Source organism: Ornithodoros turicata, chromosome 1 (genome assembly GCF_037126465.1).
Source record: "Ornithodoros turicata isolate Travis chromosome 1, ASM3712646v1, whole genome shotgun sequence".
Lineage (NCBI taxonomy): Eukaryota > Metazoa > Arthropoda > Arachnida > Ixodida > Argasidae > Ornithodoros > Ornithodoros turicata.
The window spans coordinates 79924036-79945534 of NC_088201.1; the positions used below are offsets into that span (position 1 = coordinate 79924036).

Sequence of the window (21499 nt, forward strand, 5' to 3'; positions counted from 1 at the left end):
TGGTTCCGTGACTATCCCATACTCTGTTGCTTTTGAAAAGAAGGGGTGCTCATTTGCCATCATACTTGCCAACTTTTGATACTCCCCTGTCCAGTGAATTACACGATGAGCCTGTAAGTGCACTGAGCTTGTAGATCACATAGCGAGACAAATTATAAGGACTATTACTGCAGTTTTGTGGCATAAAAGCAACAAATGCTATGTGTCAAAGCTGTGGTGGTGGATGTAATCACGTAAAAGTAAAATGGTTAAGTTACAAACTCTCAACTGCTGAATCAGAATCTGGAAGCATGCCGCGAGACAGATCATATTGTTACCTTTGTCGCTGTTATCCTTCCTCGTCTTTCCTTGCCCCACAGAGTCCTGTCACGAAATGTGTCAGCCGCAAGTGTCTCTCTTCCCCCACGTGACACAAGGATGTTATCCTCATAAAATTTCAACTTCTTGTCAGTAAGCTCTGAAATGAACTTTTGTTCTTTGAAAAGCAAGGTTTCACCGGCATGACAAACAGAAAAACTGGGAAAGCTACGCCGCTTCTCGTCCCACTGAAACACATTTGTCAATTGTGTACCACCTGTAGGGTCACCTGTAGCCACATCACTAGTCTCACTGTTTTCAGCAACTAGCATGTCAACCAGTGGGCAATTAATGCCAGGGAAAAATTTCAAAACATAAGACATGTCTCTTGACTCTGCATTCGCTGGTACACCTGTTGCGAGAAAAACAGAATGTCACACAAGACGACTGGCTGCAGAGCCTCACTTGCCAGGATTCCGTCGGAGCCATAAAAGAACTTCGGGTATACTTTTTTTTCTACTTGGAACACCCCATGCTTGTGGCTGGCTGGCTTTTGATGCGCCTTCATCGCAATGCACATGCAATGCCACGGCAGCAGCATGCTTGCATCGCCCAGCCACACCTCCTTTGCAGTCGCACCGCTCCTCCGTGATGTACCTCTCCTTGTTAAGCTTTCGAATGACAAAAACGATATTTTGAGTCATGCGCAAGGTAGCTCACCTATCTCTTAGGTATAAGACTTACCCTCAAAATCACCAGCTTACTGGACTTGTTGATATGAGTTTGAGTGATGCACTCGCCGTGTATATCGCTGCCGCTGTCGTCTAACGACTCATACACGCCATGAACGTGCTCAGACTCATATAGAAGCCTTCCTTTTTGCAAATTTGACTCCCTAAAGAAGTTTTCCAGCGCACTCAGGGGCTGGAAGCCGGTGTATATCACCAGTGGTTCACGTTCGTCATTCATTTTCAGCTTCTCATGCCCCGCAAATTCTGTTGAACTTCCCACTAGGGGAGTGGCGATCGTGGCGCCACCGTGCCTCTGCCCGGAGCTTATTGGGCTCACCCCTCGAAAATTCCTATGCTCTCCGCCAAAAACTTGGACGATAAAAACTTGGACGATAGGTCGCGCCACGGGAACCGTGAAGCCGCAGAAGAGCTTATGGCAGGGTATTCAACGTGACTCCTCCCCTTCTCCCGTATGCAGCTCGGCGTGCGCGCTCGAATACCCTCGGCATCACATGCAGTCGGCATCACATATAGCTTCAGATCATGTGTCTGTGCAACTGTGAGACAAGGGTACCTACTAAAGCATAGCGGCGGGGGTGTTTACTAGGTGAAATTATCACGAGACAGCTGCGGGCATTACAATGATACGTCATGCGTATTACATCTTGCAAGCGAGACTGCCAAGGTGGGAGAGGGGCGTCTTGCGTCGCCGTGGCATGGGCGTGCCGACATGAACAAACGGCCGTTCTCGGATTTCCTATTTAGTGGCCGTTGTATACGCGTTGCAGTAAATCCATTTAGGTTTGTCGTCATACCCACAAGTTTCATGTGAATGCTTCAAGTCATTAAAATCAAAGGCTCTCAAAATACACGGCAAAACAAAACAAAAAAAGGAAAGAAAGGAAGGAGTGTGATATATGCATCATTCAGTGGAGGCGCCTGTGACCGTCGCCGGCACGACAATCGATTGGATTAGCGGTCCAGGGCTCTAGCAGTTGTGCTAAGCTAACACGCCTTCTCAGCGACTTCGAGGGTACGTCATCTGAAGGGACAAACCAGTCACTCCCTCTCACTCATCCTCCTTTCACTCTTACATTTTTGCACACTCATACACACATTCATACGACAGGGATCGACGAAAGCGGCAATTGTTGAACAAGAGAGAACTGATGTTCTGAGGCTGGAAAAACATAGAAGGGACAATCACATACAAGGCCTCAAGTTGCCTAAGAAATTAACGATGAAAGATGGAAGTTACTGGAAAGGTTAGCCAGCTGTAGGACTCGAACCCACATCTTCTGGATTACCGGTCCAGGGCTCTACCAACTGAGTTGAGCTAACACGCATTCTCGGCGACTTCCAGGGTGCGTCATCTGAAGGGACAAACCAGTCACTCTCTCTCACTCATCCTCCTTTCACTCTTACATTTTTGCACACTCATACACACATTCATACGACAGGGATCGACTCTTGTTCAACAATTGCCGCTTGCGTCGATCCCTGTCGTATGAATGTGTGTATGAGTGTGCAAAAATGTAAGAATGAAAGGAGGATGAGTGAGAGAGAGTGACTGGTTTGTCCCTTCAGATGACGCACCCTGGAAGTCGCTGAGAAGGCGTGTTAGCTTAACGACAATCGACTTCGAGTTTGATTGTGAACTTGACACGCTGAAACGTACCAATCATACTTGCAAGATAACTGAACACGCTGGAGTGCACGAATTATATAACGTATTTTATCAATCAGAAGCCGTTACTATTCATACGCTAAACCCGTGTAAACAATGAAGAAGAAACAAACAAGATTGGCTTGAATAAAAAGTTATCCTCTAATTCGGGTCAGTGAAGCTTATTCCTTGACGCCAAACCCCACAGCGCGTTATCCTCTCTAGCATTAGGTCGTAACTCATTGCAGTTCTGCTCCTATACATTTGACTAGGGTTGGGATCCCGGGATCCCGACGTCCCGGGATCCCGGGATCCCGGACGATTTCTCGGTCCCGAAATCCCGGGATTTTCTGACCAAAAATCCCGGGATTTCGGGATCTTAAAGCTCCCATTATGGCTTGGCATTGCTGGTGTAATGCAAGAGGTAGCTTGATGAAAACAATGGCTCCGTAGATTCGCTCTTTGAAGCTTTCGTCCGCGAAAAGTAGCCACGGCACAGCAAAAGCTCTCATCCGTTGCGCCGGCGAGGGGCCGGTCAGCGCACGGGGTCCCTCTGTCTTGAACTGGTGGCAACAGTCGCACCGGCGTCCGACTGTCTCGCCGACACAATCCGAGCGTCCGTGTGGTGCCTACATTGCCACTAAATGGTTGAAGCGTGACAATGTCCGCCGTTCGCTTCTTCGAAGTTCCGTCGAAGTGCAGTGACAGTAGCAGTGTATGGTTCTACTACTTACGTGCAGAAGATGGACAATCGGCGAAATGTAAGAGATGCGACAGGGTGTTAAAGACTCTCGGTGCCTCGACGAAAGGTCTCCATACGCATCTGCTGCAACATCATATAAACCTTCGAGTGAGGCCTGCAAACGAAGACGCCACAAAAGGAAGCCTTCCATCGACATCGAAGGTACCCAAATATTCTTCACCAACGCTTGATTCGTTTCTGGCGAGCGCGAGCACTTCGATTGAATATAGGGTAGCACGGATGGCCGCCAAGTGTGGGTTATCGTTTCATGTGATTGCTTCGTCAGAAGACATACGTGATGGCATGCGCGCTCTTGGACTGAAGTTCCCTAAGGATAAAAAAACTGTCCGTCAGTACACAATGAACTTCTACATTCAGATAAAAGATGTGTGCAAGCAGGACCTGAAGAATGAGCTCGAAGCAGGGCGTAAACTTGCCCTGACATTAGACGAATGGACGTCGGTCAGGAACCGTAGATACATGAACATCAATGTTCATACCGCTGGTGCAAAATTCAGGAGCGGTGTTTGCTCTTGGAGTTTGGGACTCGTAAGGATCAGGTGCGCGATGCCGGCAGAACAATGCGTGGACGCCATTCGTAACAGGCTGCTGGATTTCGGCGTCACCCTCGGCACAGATGTCGTCGGCCTTACCACAGACGGAGCGTCGGTAATGGTTAAGGTTGGAAAAATTTTGGAGCCGTTGCAGCACCAATTATGCATGGCGCATGGATTCCATCTAGCAGTCACTGATGCCTTATACGCTTTGCCGGCGAACATGTCTCGCGCGGATGAAGAGGAAAAAAGTAGTAGTTCGGAGTCGGAAACAGACGAAGAACTTGATGGTATGAGTATAATGGATGACGCAGTAGAGGTCCGGTCACCCACTCACAGGGATGATTGCATCCGGGACATCATTAATAACGTCCGTGCGGAGATCATGCGCTTCAAGCGATCTCCGAAAAGCAACGACATCTTGCAAGCTCACATCACTCAAGATCATGGCAAGGAACAGGTGTTAGTTTTGGATTGTAAAACGAGATGGAATTCGCTTCTTGCGATGCTTGAGCGCTACCTGAAAGTACGCGACAGCGTCAGGAAAGCGCTAATTGACATAGGATCGAGAAGTGAACTTTCGGACTCAGACATCGCGTGCATAACTAGCGTAGTCGCGTGCTTGAAGCCCGTCCACCTTGCTGTTGAGGCACTTTGTCGTCGCGATGCCCACCTTCTGTCAGCAGACGCCACAATCAAATTTGTGTTCGAATGTCTAAATGAACAGGAGGGTGCTTTTTCGCGGCTACTGAAGGAAAATATCAGAACACGCTTATGTCAACGCCGCACGATGGCATCTACGGTTCTGCAGATACTGCAGGACCCCTCTTACGGCTATCACGTCGAACGTCTTCTCGACTCGTCTTTCAGGACCGTCACCTCCGACGCTCTCCGCATATTTCTTACAAAAGTCATACAGCGTAATGAACGCCGGGAAGAATCTACAACAAGACTGTCTGCTTCGCCTGTCGAGCGAGAGATAGACGATATCCAGGAAGCAACTGCAGCAGTGTCAGATCCTCATGACCTCAAGAAAAAGTTGGACAATGCAATAATGATGGCATCGGCGTCGAGTGAACGGACTGGGGCATCATCACCCAATCGCTGCACAGTGGAATCCCGCCTCCGGAAAGAAATCGGACTGTTTCGGCATGGTGGAGGAAGAGGAGCCCTTCTAGAAGAGGCAAATCTCTACCTCCGATCCATTGTCCCGACCAGCGTGGAGTCCGAAAGGATTTTCAGCTCGGCAGGAAATCTTTGCACAAAGATTCGGTCACGGCTTGACGACAGTACCTTGGACGCTCTGTGTTTCCTGAGGCCGTTTTTTGAGCAACGAGGCAGTGGTGATAGTGCTAAAGACTGAGACTTCAGGGCTGCTTTGCTTGCGCGTGAAAGTGTTGTTTGTGGAACCTTAAAAAACCTGGAGACCAATGCGGGCAATAAAATTAACAAGCTGTTCCTTTCGTATAGCGTTAGAGAGGGCCTGCAATGTGTCATTGGACGTACGGGCTATTGCCGAAAAGGGAATTGCACAAAATCCCGGTCCCGTCCCGGGATCCCGGGATTACGATTTTCGAATCCCGAAATCCCGGGATAGCAAAAAGGCGTCGAGATTCCCTACCCTACATTTGACCCATATCTGCAAACCATTACGCGCAATTTAAATCATCCCCGGATTTTCTTAGCAGTTCAACTATTGCAATCGATTTACCCCTCATCAGCAGGGAGACGGCTAATTTCTTTAGTGGTATTTCATACTTGGGCTGACTGAGCAGGCGTATCAGTTTTCTTTTTTTTGGGGGGGGGGGGGAGGGGGCCGAACGTTATTTTGATGTTCACTGTAGCTTTTTTTCCGTGTTAGCGCTGAAAAGCAAATTTGGCTGTGAGCGGCGTACAGACGTAGACAGATGGAGAGAGGACAGCACGAGCAGAGTACAGAGGGGTTAGTACGCGTCCTAGGCCGACTTCAGGGAGAACTGTGCTGACACTCGTCTACAGTAAATCTGCTGGAAATCCAATGGAAAACCTTAGACAGCACAGCCGGTGGTAGGATTCGAACTCAGCAGCTCCCAGTCTTTAGTGCGATCTTGGCTACCAGCAACGAGGGGACGCTCTTACCCATTCATCCCAGCGAGACAGAGAGGGAATAGAATGCTCAACCGCCTTGGGGTCATTCCATTTTAAATCGACCAAGGTCGGCCGGTGACATTTGTTAATTTCAGTGAAGAAAAAAACAGCAACTATATTTGTTGGAAACGACCTTCAGCGAAGACGAAAGCAGGTACTCGCTGCTTCCTACGATCAGCCAGTCCGCAGATGGAGAGGGGGTAGACTGCGCCGTCTGCGCGACGTGACTTTTTCTCGTGAATCTGCAGCCCTACTGACGCCATTTCATTCGCGTCACAACCCTCATGGCTGGCACGCGTAAAGTCTGGACACTCTAGTATACCTGTACAGAGTGTAAACGATCACACTGTAAAAGGAAGCTGAAGAAAGAATGCCGCAATCGGCAGATATGTCACAAAATAGTACATTTATTAGCGCTCCTAGCTCCTCGTCGGCAGGTCGGATATCCCTAAATGACATATATTTTTAATGAGAAATATTTCCTCTATCGTTCAATATACAGAACACCTTTCTACCACGTTTTGTTGCCGAAAGAGATATCAGTAAAGTTAGGTGAGATGAGAAAATTGCCGATGTTTGGTATGGCTGCCCCAGCCGCTGCAATACTTATTCGAATAATTTTGCGGTTACTGAAAGGCCAACGTATGCCCCAAATGTAGCTGCAAAAATATGTTGCACTATTTTATTAGGGTGAACGCAGCGAATTTTTCTCTCAGCCCAGGTCTTGCATTTGCGGCCTTGCACTCCCACTGCTCTTTCGAGTGGCACGCCATTGAGCGGTTCCCATTTCGCAGGGCCTCGGTCTCCCTGATGTAGCACTGATTCCCACGGCTGGCACTTATTTGTGGACATGTCCACATCGGCATTCTTATTTACGCAAAACCCCTTGATATGCTGTTGCGGGACCAATGGATGGCGTTATGCCGCAGCGACTGGGAGTTGAGTACTGACTGGCGATATGTACCTAATTATAGCAATAACATTTGCAACAATTTTGACAATACTGTACAGGGTGTAATAAAAACAAAAGCTATACTCTTGAGATCTAAAAATAAGCCTGTGGCGATGAAACTCCCCACTGTCCAAGGTCGAAAATAAAGTTGTTGTTGTTGTTGTTGTTGTTAAGCCCGTTGAGACTCCTGTTTCTTTTTCTTTCTTTTTTTTCCTTGGACGAAACAGCATCGAACGTGTAAAGTCCATCAAGATCGTGGGAGTATATTTCTCTGAAAACGTATCCTGGGACCGCAGTGTATCCAACGTCAAATAAAACATTTCTAAACCAATTGGGCTTATGAACCGTTATCGCCATGTTCTGCCTCAAAAGGTTTTAAATTGTTATATATAATTCTCTTATCTTTCCTACGTTTCTTCACGGCCACTTGCCGTGACTTCCTTATTGCTTGTAGTCTTTTGCGCCACGTGTCAGTGCAATATCAACGTACTATTAGTATCTCAGAAGAACGTTGCTGATGGCAGTGATACCCAAAGTTTATTTAGCGCACTTAGGACTATGAAAATAACGAGCTTCCATAGAATCTACTCAGAATCTACTTGGTAGCACTGAAGAATAACCAACTTGCATTGTCACTGTTTTCTTTGGAGCGACATCTGTTACATCGCACCCGGTGTATCGCACGCTGGAAAATTCCCGCCTCTAAGACTAGGTATGCCGATCAACTGTTATCTTGTACATTGTCAAAAACACTAAACAATCTTTCGAGCAACGAAGTAAATGTTGAAAGCATTTCAATACCTTTGTGCCCATCATTTTATTAACTCCACAGTGCTTTGTGTTTTTTTTTTCGCCTCTTCCTTTCTTTCTTTCTTTTTTTGTTCCGTTCTTATGTTTCTGCTTGCTGGCATATCGTTTGCTTAGGTACCTAGCGCTTTCTCATGTTCTGTTTGCTTAGTTTTGCTATATGTTGTCAAGTGGGTAGTTATGACCTCTTGAACAGATTAAAACTATCAAATTGTTTCATATTGTCCTGCCAACAGAAGTGAAATATTGGGACTGTGCCCTCGTCAAGTGGCCAACATGGCTGCTTTTTGGTCTCGTCCCTGCGTGTTGCTTGACGTGGTGTAATTGAATAAAGAATTAAATTGAACTGAATTAAAATCCGAGAAGTACGCGCTGTTACGCTAGCGGTGCGCTGCTGAGCAGAGAATCGGAGTGGGAGTTCATTGGAGGAACGCGACGACCAGAACGCTAAAACGTGAACGGGGCGATGTGTACGATAGCGTGAGCCCGTTCTGTGAGAAAACGAGCGTAAGCGCAAACCGCTGCACGCAAGCGTAAACGCAGCAGTGTGAACCAGCTTTTAGAAACCAGAAACATTCGGGAACGTGAAGGTCGCTGGGGCATACGGAATAATCTTGAATCCTGGCATATCAAAAGAAACAATGATTGCAGGAATAAACACCCAGACCCGTTTCCGAATTGCTACGCCACCCTCTTCAATAAACAATCGACAATCCAACATGTTAAGGGGGTGCAACACCCTCCTGGCTCAATGGCATTCCTCATGCATTTTTCAAACCGCATAACTCCGCAAGGAGTTGCTCAATTTGCATAAAATAGGTCTTGCATTGGAGATTTCATGGGTTCTAGTACGTAATGGTGCCAGAAATTCATCTTTTGTGTTGGAAATTTTTTCGCAGACGTCGGAAATTGCGTTTCGCGCTTCCTTTAAATTTGTTGGCTGGTCACAAAATAAATAGACCTAAGGTGAGAATTTTTTTAATCCCATTAAGTACTAGAAAAATATATCTAAAATCAATATGTCCCGAAAGAATTTGTTTATGTCGAAGCATAGAGTTGCTACACGGATTCTTGTGAGCAGTGGTTAGCGAATGCTGACTCGCTGGGATTTTGGCTGTGCGCGGTGGTGCCATCTATCTGCATGCCACAGAAATCTGCACAAGTGGGAAAAACCGGATGAATTGTCACAATCTGTCTTTTCGCATGTGATAATAAATGGAGTGTGGACGCGCAGCTGTCGCTCGTTATCTCGGAATCCTTCGTTCCGTGGTTGTGCTGTGCCTGCCAGTCACGGTTTTACGCATAGCAGGAAACCTGTCTGCGGAAGACGGAAGAGACGCAAAGAACAGACCCTGAAATTCTACAAGAGAAGGCATCTGGATAATCTTCAAGTAGTACCAGACTCTCACGAATCAAGCAATCTTTCATCGAGAGCTAGCAGAAGCGACGGTACGCAAGACGTGTCTGCAGGAACGTCCGGAAACGGACCCAGTGTTGTTGAAGGGCGAAGCATTGTGGACAATATGCACTTGTTCAACTAATTTCAAGCTCTGAGAATCCACAGCCCATTCAACTGCACACTTGCTGTCATGAAGATAACGTCAGAGAACAGAAATGGATTGCGGAGCAAAATTAGGCTGCAATGCAAAATGTGCTTGCTGAAGGCCGTTGCAGCTACTGAGGGCCAACCAGATCGTATGTCAGATCGTATGGACGTGAACAGAGTAGCTGTATCCAATGTGATATCCACTAGGGCTGGGTATACTTTGAGCGGTTCTATAATGATTAGCTCCATCCAGAGCTTGTTGACCCACGCATACGACGCAGTATGCCGATCAGGGACCCTGACTACAAGAAGAAACACAACACGCAGGAGGGGTCTTCGTAGTGCAACCATTTCGTCAGACTGTGTATATTCATACTGTTGTGTATAGTATATGCACAATAATTCCCTTTCCGTCACAGTGCTCTGCATAGCTGTGCTTGCAGTTGACCCCAATGTGGCCTTCATCATCTAAAATCCAAGTTACCGGATCCATTGGCCGAAGCCTCTGCTCCGCCTGTGGTGTCATGACGAACATCAGCACATTCCCGTGGAGCGTGGACAGCGTCACACTGAGTGACACTGTACCCTAGCTGACTTATCATTATCACAGGAAGCTTAATTCATGTATGTTTGTGTGTCCGTGGTGCTTCTGGTGTCCATTGGGTACTGTTTATTATAAGCTTATCTCTTGTATTCATCTTTTAGACTGCCCCCAGAACCCTTGTGCGAACAAACTCAGATCAGCCACAGGTGTCTCCGATTCTCATAATCAGCTGTCCGTTTTTTATCTACGCATAGTTGAGCTCTTCTTAGTCGTTATGCCGCTTAACTGAAATATGCGCATCCTGCACAACGCTGCACTTGGTCAGCTTATCCGCCCCCCCTTTTGTGTGCGGCAGTCGCATCCTGTTATAGACAACACTCAAATGTTACATTGTCTTGAACTGTCCTTGTGGATTAGGACGTGCTGTATGAGGGATGCGTGAGTTTCAGTGAAATAACACAGCGTTCACATGCCTGCTTAGCTAAGCAGGTGCAAGCTAAACGCGTGTGTTGAAACGTGTGTTGAAACGCTGTGTGTTGAAAAGAAAACTAGTTTTCTTTTCATGGGGTAAAATACAACAGGGAACGATTACACTTATGTGCCACAGGTGACAGTTCTATACAATTGCGATGTTCTTAATTCTGTGTACTAAAACATCTGGCAGCGAACAGTTTGGCTGGCAGTTAAAACATTGGTGTAGAACGTGGCCTAGAACTTGGTATAGAACTTCGCGTACGCCAGATCGCCCTTCTCCAGGTGAGGGAACGGAGGGACCTGTTGCAAGTACGATGGCCGATGGTCAGCGTCCGCGTCTCATTGGTCACAATTTGTGCACTGAGCTCGCCTTAGAAATTCCAGTGCACAACTGTTAATGCATGCCACCTCGTTACAAAAGCATCTGGCTATCAAGTCATCCGGTTGTTACGCACATTGAAGAACTCACGGTTTTACGCATAGCAGGAAACCTGTCTGCGGAAGACGGAGACAGGTTTTTTTTTTTTACAAGGAATAGCAAGTCGACTTCTGCCTGGCTGACCTTTCCTTTTTACCTGCCTCTGTTTTTTTTTCGTAATAAACATATCCCCCCCCCCTGGTTGTTACAGCGATGCCCACCAATGGCGACCAGCCACCTGCCCGACGCCCCCGCACGTTGTAAAATCCACCACCAGCACTATACCGCTGTCACTGTGCTCGTGAAGATAACTACCGCCGCTGTCATATGCAGCTTCATTCCCTTCTTTTTAGACTTCGTGTACAAATATGAGTGTCGAACTTGTGGCGTCGGCGTAAATGAGTCGACAACAGCACTGCCAACTATACTGAGACACTCATCACTATTCAGGTGATCAGATGCCGTCAAAACTGTGAATGAACGCTATGTAAGACCGCACCGCCGACTACACAACTTGGCTCGTCTTTACCGATCACACTGACCCAAAAATACAGTGCCAGTGTCAAAGTACCGTGATATCACAGAACAGTCCACAATAATTTTATAGGACAGTGCACTGATAATCTGGGGCTGACGATGGTGCAGTAATTTTGCTGTTCACGAAATGATCCCGACGATTCTGAATACACAGACGCACATGTAAGCTTGCCATGAATTTCATGAAGTCATTGGAGCACCCGCAAGCCATACCACTCCATTGCTTTCACAATAGGCCAGCAACTGTTTTTCAAATTAATGTAGATGGTCTGCGCAATCAGCTACTGCTCTTTCTTTTTCTTCTTCTCTTTTTCTTGTTTCTCCGCGGTTCCACAACGAGTGTTGGAAACATTTGGTGTGTTCGCGAGATTCTGTTGAATGAAATTGTCGATCCGTCTGCTATCACACGCACAAATAACAGATAACACGCGGACGCTGTTCTCAAGGTGATGAAGGCAAGCTAGAGGTCGAAGGTAAAGAACAAAGCAAGAGGAAAAGAGTGCATTGTAATCCTTTCCGCTGATATGGTGGATCAGTCGTGTAATGTAACATGTAACTGTCTGCCGCCGTAGTACCAGGAGCCGCCGCAGTGAACGCTAGGTATTCAATTAGATCGTCCTATGCTCCATCTATTGAGAGGAATTGACGAAACGCGGAGGGTGTTGCCAAGGTATATCTAAACTGGTAGTGAAAACAAGCGAAAATACTAAATCAGACCCATCGACAAGGCTACCATCATGAGGCGCGAGCGATCCTGGGTGTTGACAATAGAGCTACGATCGTAAACACAAAAACTTTAGAACGTGGGCATGGGTTGTGTGCGTACTAATAGGTTATTCATAATTTCAATGTAGAAAAAACTTTCTGTTGCCCCATTCGTGCACCTATACGAAATCATCTACCACCCGAGTACGTTTCCGTATCCTGCTCCTTTGCGCATGTGTCACAGTGGGCGTGTTTACCCGTGCATCTCTGTATCCGTGCCGTGTGTCCGTGCGTTGTAATGCGGAGTTCGTATACTTTTTGGGTTAAACAGGTAGCGACGTTGATATCTCGGAGCTGTAGGCCAAGATTAACACGTGTGAACTGATGAATACAATGCATCCCCTGTTGCTGGGCCCGCGAAAAAAAAAATCATGGGACGAGCGGCCATGATAGCGTGAGTATTAGCAGGAATCAGCTGTGCACCAACGATGTCATGTTTTGTTGCAATGGCCACTCATTGAATAAATGCAAACGTCTAATCACTGCGTGTGCGTATTGCTCTAGGTGAGAAATGGAGCCTAAGTGAATTTCCTCGTTTCTATGTGATATCACGGTGCCCTTCTGTTTGGAGTTGTCAAGATATGTGATAACTATATATGTATTTCGTATTGATATGTTTCAGTAAACCTGATGCGATTTATTTTTTCTGTGTTCTCGTCTGGTACTCTTGCACGGGTGAGGAAAAGGGAATACAACGCAAACGAAGTGCGCTAACGAAAACGTGCCATAGCCAATTATGCACTACTTATTATTCATACTGCTGACGTCACCTCTGACGCCATTTATTTACAATCGTAGTAGTTCGCGCAACGGATGGATGGCGCTACCCGTCTCTATCGTGGCGTCATTCTGAAGACACAGGGGCTTATGGGAGTTCCGCTACCTGTTTAGATATACCTTGGTGTTGCACCCCCTTAAACAACTCAGGAGAAAGATGCTGACGTCAGGATTCCAGAGTTCCTGAGATTCGATGCTTGATTTCATGGATTCTGGGCGTTATGTGATTGTGTCGTGCATGTTTGCAGTCTGCCTCGGCTAATTCTCGTTGTTTAACAGACATGTGATTCTCGACAACTTCATTCTGAGGATAAGGCCCGCATGGGTTTCGTAACGTCAATTATTTTACTTTTTGTGGTGTTGTAACTTTGTGTAGTCCAGTGCGGGTCTTCAACATTTCAAATACAGATGTTGCATTCACTAGTTTAATTCAATAATGTTTAACGGGGCTTCTCTTATACAGCCCACACGGGAAATAAAAAAATGAAGGACGATTAATGTAATTAATTCGCCCGTTGACGTTGACGTCCAACTTCCGCCGCGCGCTAGTCCACTGGTCAATTCCAGATGCATTTTTTTCGCCTGGTCCAGACAACCACAGATATCCGCAATCGCGGACGGAAACAGAGTATTACTGCACGCAGAGCTAAGGAGAGACTCCCACATGTCAGGCACCTGTAACGTGTTCCTGTTGGTTTGCAAGAATTACGTAGCTAGGATTCAAAACGGCACTTCGTACTTTCTCGCTTGCGGACCTGCGTCTGCGTGTTGGCTCGACGGTTTCATTTGAACTGTGGGCAACTGCGCAATGTGGGCAACTGTGGGCAATGTGGGCAACTGCGCGAATTGACGGCTTGATGAAGTCATCTTTTATTGAAAAAGTTGTGCGCAACAGGCTTACTCGTGTGTTATGATGTGTCTCTGAACCTGTTGTACTGTTGCTCGACCCAGATATCGGCTAGTCTATCAGATTTCGGAATGATGTCGTTTGGTGAAGCCACGGTGAACCCGTCCGGTTTCGAACACAGTGGCAACAAAGGTAAACGTGCAGCGTACGTACTTTTCTTCGCTGGGACTACTCGACGTATTACGTGACGAAAGGACATGGCCATGTAAATCTTCCTCGTTATTAGGAATCGACTGTGTGTGTGCGTGCTTTACAACCTTGAACTTGATCACAGTGTGTTAGCAAACGCGACAGTTAGGGCGCTTATTCATGTTTTAGGCGTGCGAGCCAGCGTGATGCGTCAATAAATGTCTGTTTTGGCCAGAACATTTCAGAGTTGTTTTCCAGTTATTTTGGGATCACGGCACGGTTGACATGAAAGCCAGTAGGAGTCGATGGGAGCCGGGAACGGCCGAACGGGAACGCTCCTGGCTGGATGGTTGAGGGAGCTAAGGACACATTCTGATTGACCACAGGCGCAGTGTTGTGTGAAATACAGTGATGGCCACTAACTACTTCTACAGTAGTTTAACTATAACTACTAACTACTTTGCGATTGAGTAGTTTAACTAGTAGTTCAACTACTTTTCAGGGGAGTAGTTAAAACTACTTCTGTAACTACTGCAATGTAGTTTAACTACATCTATAACTACATAACGTTGTCCATCAACACCAATCCCTTGTAGTGTTCTTGGACACCTAAATATGAATCACAAGCAATGATAAACTTTGGCTCAAGCCATTGCTACGATCGTCAAATATAAAGCTTGCGGCGAAATTCTTTTTGTGCCTACGCGATAAACTAAATTGCAGAATTATTTCACAGCAAATGAGGCTTCACTAGACAAGCATTATTTATTTATTTATTCACATACCCCAAAGGCCATACCCTGGGGGACACCAGATGATAAGTGACAAAAGGACGAGGAATGGTGGTTCACGAAAGTGGACTGGAGGCGGTCAGTTAAGAACATATGACTCGAGGAGAGAACATGTGCATCAAGGCCTAGTTGTGAGAGTTTAACCATTAATCTAGCTTGCGGTACAGAATCAAAGGCTTTAGCAAAGTCCAGGAACACGGCATCTGTTTGAGTAGAACTGTCCATATTTGAGTGGAGGTCGTGGATAAAACCAGCTAGTTGTGAGAAATGTTTACGGAAGCCATGCTGGCAGGGGAAAAGTAAGCATTTGACTCTGGAAAGTTGATTACCTGCGAATATATAATGTGTTCCATGATTTTGCAGGGGACGCTGGTAACGGAGATTGGTCTATAGTTCAACGGTGAATGAGTGACACCACTTTTATGCACTGGTATTATGATTCCCCGACGCCAGTCTTCTGGCAGAACTATTAAGTAGGAAGGGAGTTGCCTCAGGAGAGAAGCCGCCGATATTTCGAACAGAGACTGTTCTTTTTCTGGACACCGTCCTCATCATTGGCATGGTATATAAAGGGTTAGGTGTGACGTGTTTAAAGGTTCATGCGAATTGTCCCTTTAAACCATGCCAGTGATGAGGACGGTGCCCTGAAGAAGAACAGTCTCTGTTCGGAATATCGGCGGCTTCTGTCCTGAGGCAACTCCCTTCCTACATCTGTACCAGTTCGCTGGATTTCTACCAATCTATGAACTATTAAGTGATTGTTGGAATATTGCAGCAAGAAATCTGCTCGAGTAAGCCTTTGTGTTTTTAAGAATTTTGCTGTTTATTCCATCGAAACCAGCACCCAAGCAGCAAAATGTACTGAAAGTCGGGTGCAATAGGGGTGGGCGGGTAGGTGGAAGGCCTTGAACAGACTCGTGAAACTAAGGAACATCGATAAGACACATGCCGTCCACCCCTATTGCCCTCTACTTTCAGTACATTGTGCTGCTTGGGCAGAGGAGGAAACCTTGATGGAAGAGATAATCTTTTCAATGCCAGCAGGAGATATCGCTATCGGTGACATGCTATTGAAGATGGATGTGGGAGGCGCGGCAGGGGGAGTTGTGTCGTCGTTGGTGAACACGCTTGCAAATGCGTTATTGAAGATAAGAGAACATTGGTTATCTCTAACAAAATTACCATCACGATCTTTCAGCTGGATGTTTGCCGATGGAGATTTTGGGTTTATAGCTTTGTAGAATGCTTTGGGGTTGTGCTTCAAGAGGTTAACGAGGCCCTCGCTATAGAACATGCGTTTTGAAGAAGACATCAATGATTTTTATTTCCGGGCGCACTCTTGATAATTTAGCAGTGATGATGCAGACTTACAGCGCTTAGCAAGCCTGTACAGACGTTTCTTTTTACGTTCGAGCAGTTTGATTTCATGATTGTACCATGGGGCATGACAATGTGTCTTGATGATAATGAAGTGTATATAGGCTTCAATAAGTGCATTAATCTTGGATTTGTATAAATACCAGTTTTCCTCGACTGTCCGTACTTCAAAATTAGCGAGAAAGTTAGCCAAGTAATTGGATAATTCAGAATTTATTTGGTCGTAGTTACCCTTATCGTATAATCTTATGCGTTTGCATGAGGAACGACGGGGCACGCTGGGGAGGCTGTACGCCGAAATAAATCTTTTAAAATAAAACATCAAAAATCCACGCTTAAAATTCCACCCTTCGAAATCCATTTTCTGAAATAAACCGTTTAAAAATACACGTCCTCAAAATAAACTCAGTTAAAATAAATCATGGTTAGGCTTCGGAAGGTAATGCTCCGTATCAAAGTAGTGGTAGCCGTATGGGCGACACGATGTTCTTTTCGGCGAAACATGCTATTATGATGTTTCTTACTCATGTTTGTATTGCTATCAATTACATAACAACTTAGGATTTCGAAATATCCAGCTTAAAAGTGATGACGACGATGCGCGTATGAATACAGGACACGCACACTTGATCATACCTGGGTAGTAATAGCATTACTGTAATAAAATTACAGTAATGAATTACTTTTTCTGGTAATTTGTAATGTAACGCATTACTTTTGACATTAGGTAATTTGTAATGTAATTTAATTGGGCTGTAATTTTAATGACATTACTCATTACTTTTTACAAAAGAATCGAGTGTGTGTCCTGTGTTGGCACTTGGCAGAAAGAGAGTTGGGGGACTGGCAAGTGAAAAGAATTCCAACGGCACTATGAACGGTGACGCACTCAATCGGCACGTGGAACGTCAATTCCCTTCTACGAGCCAGTTGCCTTAGGCAGGGCACTCACAAACAAACGTTGTTAGGTCAACGGTTTGTAGCCCTGGAGAATCATTGTTTGCGGGCCCCATCCTCCTGACAATCTTCCTGTTGTCGTGATACATTGTGTCTCCTTCGTCTCTGCATTGTGGAACGATACGTCATACGTGGCACACTAGCATGACACGTAGAAGAGACAAATAGAAGAGTACGAGCTAACTGTTGATACATTGTAAGCATACATTTTTTTCCTCGAATTTCGGGGAAGGCAAGTTTCGTCAACTTGTGTGTCCCTTGTGCCTTCCACAATCTCGGGATCATGTATGCCAATAATGGTAAAGTAATGACTTTGTAATGTCATTACTTTTTCGTAGTAATTGTAATGTAATTTTATTACGTTTCAATTGCATTCGCACTGGTAAAAGAAAGGCCAAGAAAGCGCGCACGCACACGAAAAAGAGAAACGCAAAATCAGAAAACATACCAAAGAATGGCCAAACTCTCCTGATAGTCGGCTCTATATTAGACTATATTACACCGATATCGCGCGTTACTTGCACTGCTAAAAGAGAACTTCACCGAATAATACGCTCCCGGGCATCCGTCATTCCGAATGATATCAGCCCCCCGTCCCCTTACTAAGTTGGCAAAACTTGTCACGGATCACATACAGACAGACAACCTACTTCCGGTGTACCGAAATCCTCGTTCACAGTTATAGCCCTGGCTAGCCCCAAGCGCGAGGAGGGTACTATTTTCCGCGGCGGACGTAGAGCCGTCGGCTGTCCACCAATCAGGGACCATGGATGTTAAAAGATTTATTTCGAAGCGTTTATTCTTCAAAGTTTATTTTTCGGAGTTTATTTCGACAGCGTGGATTTTCTCATGATTTATATTGAAGAGTTTATTTTGCAAATTTGATATTTAAGAGATTTATTTTTGAACGTTTTATTTTTACATGATTTATTTCGGCGTCATCCCGCTGGGGACAGATATTGTAAAGTGTAGTACCTTGTGATCACTCAAGGCGCATGGAGAAAATACAGAACCTACTATATCTGAGTCGTTAGTGAGGATTAGGTCTAGGATGTTTGACGAGGTGGGAGTTACACGGGTGGGTTCATGAACCACCTGATGAAGGTCAAACACATGACACAAAATGAAAGAACGTTCTTCACTGCCAGAGGCTGAGGTGGATCTCCAATTAATTGAGGGGTAGTTGAAGTCACCAAGAAGAATAACCTTTGAATTTGGGAATTTGGGAAATATATGATGTAGTGATTTGTGTAATTCTAAGATGAATGCATTGCTTGAGGGAGGTCGATAGCATGCACCAACTACTAATCTACACGTGACGCAGTCAATCAATACCCACGTTACTTCGATTGGAAATGTATAATGAACAGCATATGATTTAAAACAGTTTTTAACAACGAGTCAAACACCACCTCCTCGTCTATTTAGCGATCACAGCGATAGAAGGTAAAGCCAGGACACTCTGGTAACAGCTCACTGTCTCTTATATCTAGCGATAACCAAGTTTCAGTAACTGCAACAGGGTCACATCCACAGGATTGCAACAAACTACACAAATCCTTACGCTTTGGAATCAAACTGCGGACATTACAAAAAAACAAAAACAAAAAAAGAAACAGGTAAAGAATGTGCGGTAGTACAGTGGTGGGAAACAGAACAGATCAGCTATGGTGTATGTTCAACAACCTGTTTTAAACATTAGGAAGGGAGTTGCCTCAGGACAGAAGCTGCCGATATCTCGAACAGAGTTTTAAACATTGTTTTTCAAGCAACCTGTTTTAAAGCATTAAAAGTGAAGATTTAGTACACATGCACGACACAACTGCTCTGCCCCTCCGTTCTCATCAAACAAGTAGCTCAAGGTAAAAGTCGGAAGCACAATCGTGCCGTAAACGTTACGGCAAAATCGGAAGTAGTTGGCGCCTTCAGTAACCTAACTACTGTAGTTAACTACTTAAAATAGTAGTTTAACTAGTAGTTGCCACTACATTTCTGCAAGTAGTTGATAACTACTTTTTAACTACAATTAGGTAGTTTAACTAGTAGTTGCCACTACATTTCTGCAAGTAGTTGATAACTACTTTTTAACTACAATTAGGTAGTTTAACTAGTAGTTTAACTACATGTAGTTAACTACTGGCCATCACTGGTGAAATATCCCCGACAATGGGCTCTACGGGGAGCTTTTGGGGACTGCCTGAACTCCCAGCACTTGTTTTAAGAGGGCAGCATCTTTGCTTTCTTTTCGATAGTGCAATTTGCTATTTCGCATTTGTTTCACGGTGCAAATTGCTTCGTTTCGGCGCAGGACCCTAAAACGTCTGGACCGTCGGTAGAGTAGGTGCAAGGGTGTGAGGCAGGACGAGCGGACGACACACAGAGTAACGCGGCCTGGAAAAGCGCACCCATGTTCACGTCTTTATGGAAATGGGAACGTGATTGCCGAGCATGATCAAGGGCTGTTACGTATCGCAAACCCATTAAAGCGTATCTTTTGAGTGACATCGATTTCCCGCTGGGATCCCAGTAGTTAGTGCAGTTCCTCATTGCATATAGCTTTTTGCTGCAATCATATTGTCACATCGCTCTGTTTGTATTCGTATAAGTTACTGGATACGCAAGCATTGTTGAGATTGATTTAACGTGTCAAAGTCAATATGCGCTCGCATTCGGTTAGAGTAACGCGGTGCGGTGCGTTCTCAGTATGTAGCAGAACCTGGATTAGTTTGCCGAGCGCTACAGCTGAAGTTGTTGCCTCTTCTAAATTTGTATTAAGGAGCCGAAGCACGCCAACTGTAGTACATGCTGCTACAGTGACCGCGAACAATATACAAACAACGTGTGAACTGCAATCTAACTGCACTGCATGGCAGACGACGCAGCAGCAGACGGCATCCTCTTGCACTCTCGCGTTGTTTTTAGGTCGAAGGGTGGCTGCACCGGTTAGAAGCATTTCCGCCATTTCGGTTGCACCCTAGGTGAAAAAAAAAACCCCGTAAAATTGGGCAGCGCCTTTCATGTCGAAAAGAATCCACCTTCTACTGATGCAGTCCTGGAATGAGATCACGAGTTGAGAAGCTCCCCTGCATATCTGGCCCTCTACGACATTGTATCCTCGGCGATCAGGACACACGTAGAGGTACACCGTCTCCTCTGCATTTCGTGACACGGACAAGGGACACCACAGTCTAGACAATTCAGCCCTTCACCATTACAAATTTCGGAAGAGCGCTTATAAACTATATACGCCGGAGGCCATTGGTGGATCTATGATACCTCGTTCCTACGAGGACTCACTAGGCGGCGGCGTTCCATGCCCATTCAACGACCTGGCGTTCTACAAAAACACTCCCGCCTCGCAGCACACCAGGGTGCGTCACGCCGCTTGCCGCTTTGAGACTTTTCTCCTGAAGCGTCGACTACCGGCACCTTCTCGAGCTACACGACCCAGTACCTGTCGCCGTACGTTGCGGTTGTCCACGCAGGACCACACCAGTAACTTTTGTTCCAACGATTCAGGAACCCAGCCCGCGCGCGGTTTAACCATGACCTTCCACCATCCGTTATCATCTTGAGTAAGCCAGCAGCCGAACAGCCACAGGCGTGCGAGGGGCACCAGTATTGTCAAGACCCGCTGGCAGACACAGTGAACTTAGTTCTCGACCACCACTTGCTTCGCGATTTTCCTCCCCGGCCCCTTCGTAAACACGGTTCCCACAATTTTCACTGTCTACGATACATTTGTCAACAAACCCACATGTTCATTCCTCTCTACGTGTTTAAGTCATCAGAACTGATATAGAAGCCACATCATGAGCTTTTTAAGAAGTATATGCCAACCAGTTTTTAGACGGAAGTAGTGCTGCGGACAAATTAAATTCGCGAGACCTAGGGCGAAACGTTTGTACATAAAAGCAAAGAGCGCAGAAAATATTATTAGGAAATAGGATTGGGAAATATAATCTGTTTGTTATAGTCATGTGAAGCTATAGCAAAACTAAGCGTTTCCGACGCACTTACCGGTATCATCAAAAGCGTGGGTGACTTCGTGGCCAATAGCCATCCCAATTGCTCCGATGTTCAGTGACCTGCAGAACTGATGGTTACAGACAACCTAATTTCCAAAGCCCTTGCTTTGTAACATAGTAAAAGCAACGCCACAGCAGAGTAAAAACCATCGAACTCTTCCTAGTACACCGCGCACAAGACATAACAGGAATAGTTCATAAGCATATGTGACGTTTAATCTAATCTCTCCCATACAGAGAGGAAGCCACTGCTGCCATACAGAGAGAAAGCCACTACAAAACAACGTTTTAGGGGTACTCTCTGGGACCAGAACTATCTCCCAGGGGACGTTAAAGAACATTTATGTGATCGCACAGTAACTTGTCCCAGGCA

General features: G+C 45.7%; 1 protein-coding gene across 1 annotated transcript in view; it reads right to left on the minus strand.

Moving 5' to 3' along the window:
* LOC135378427 (neprilysin-4-like) overlaps window positions 1-21499 on the minus strand; it is an 85834-nt gene that overhangs the window by 14892 nt on the left and 49443 nt on the right. Inside the window, exon 16 of the mRNA XM_064611458.1 lies at window positions 21119-21186. Within this exon, the coding sequence (XP_064467528.1) occupies window positions 21119-21186 (68 nt within the window). The remainder of the gene's footprint in view (window positions 1-21118; window positions 21187-21499) is intronic.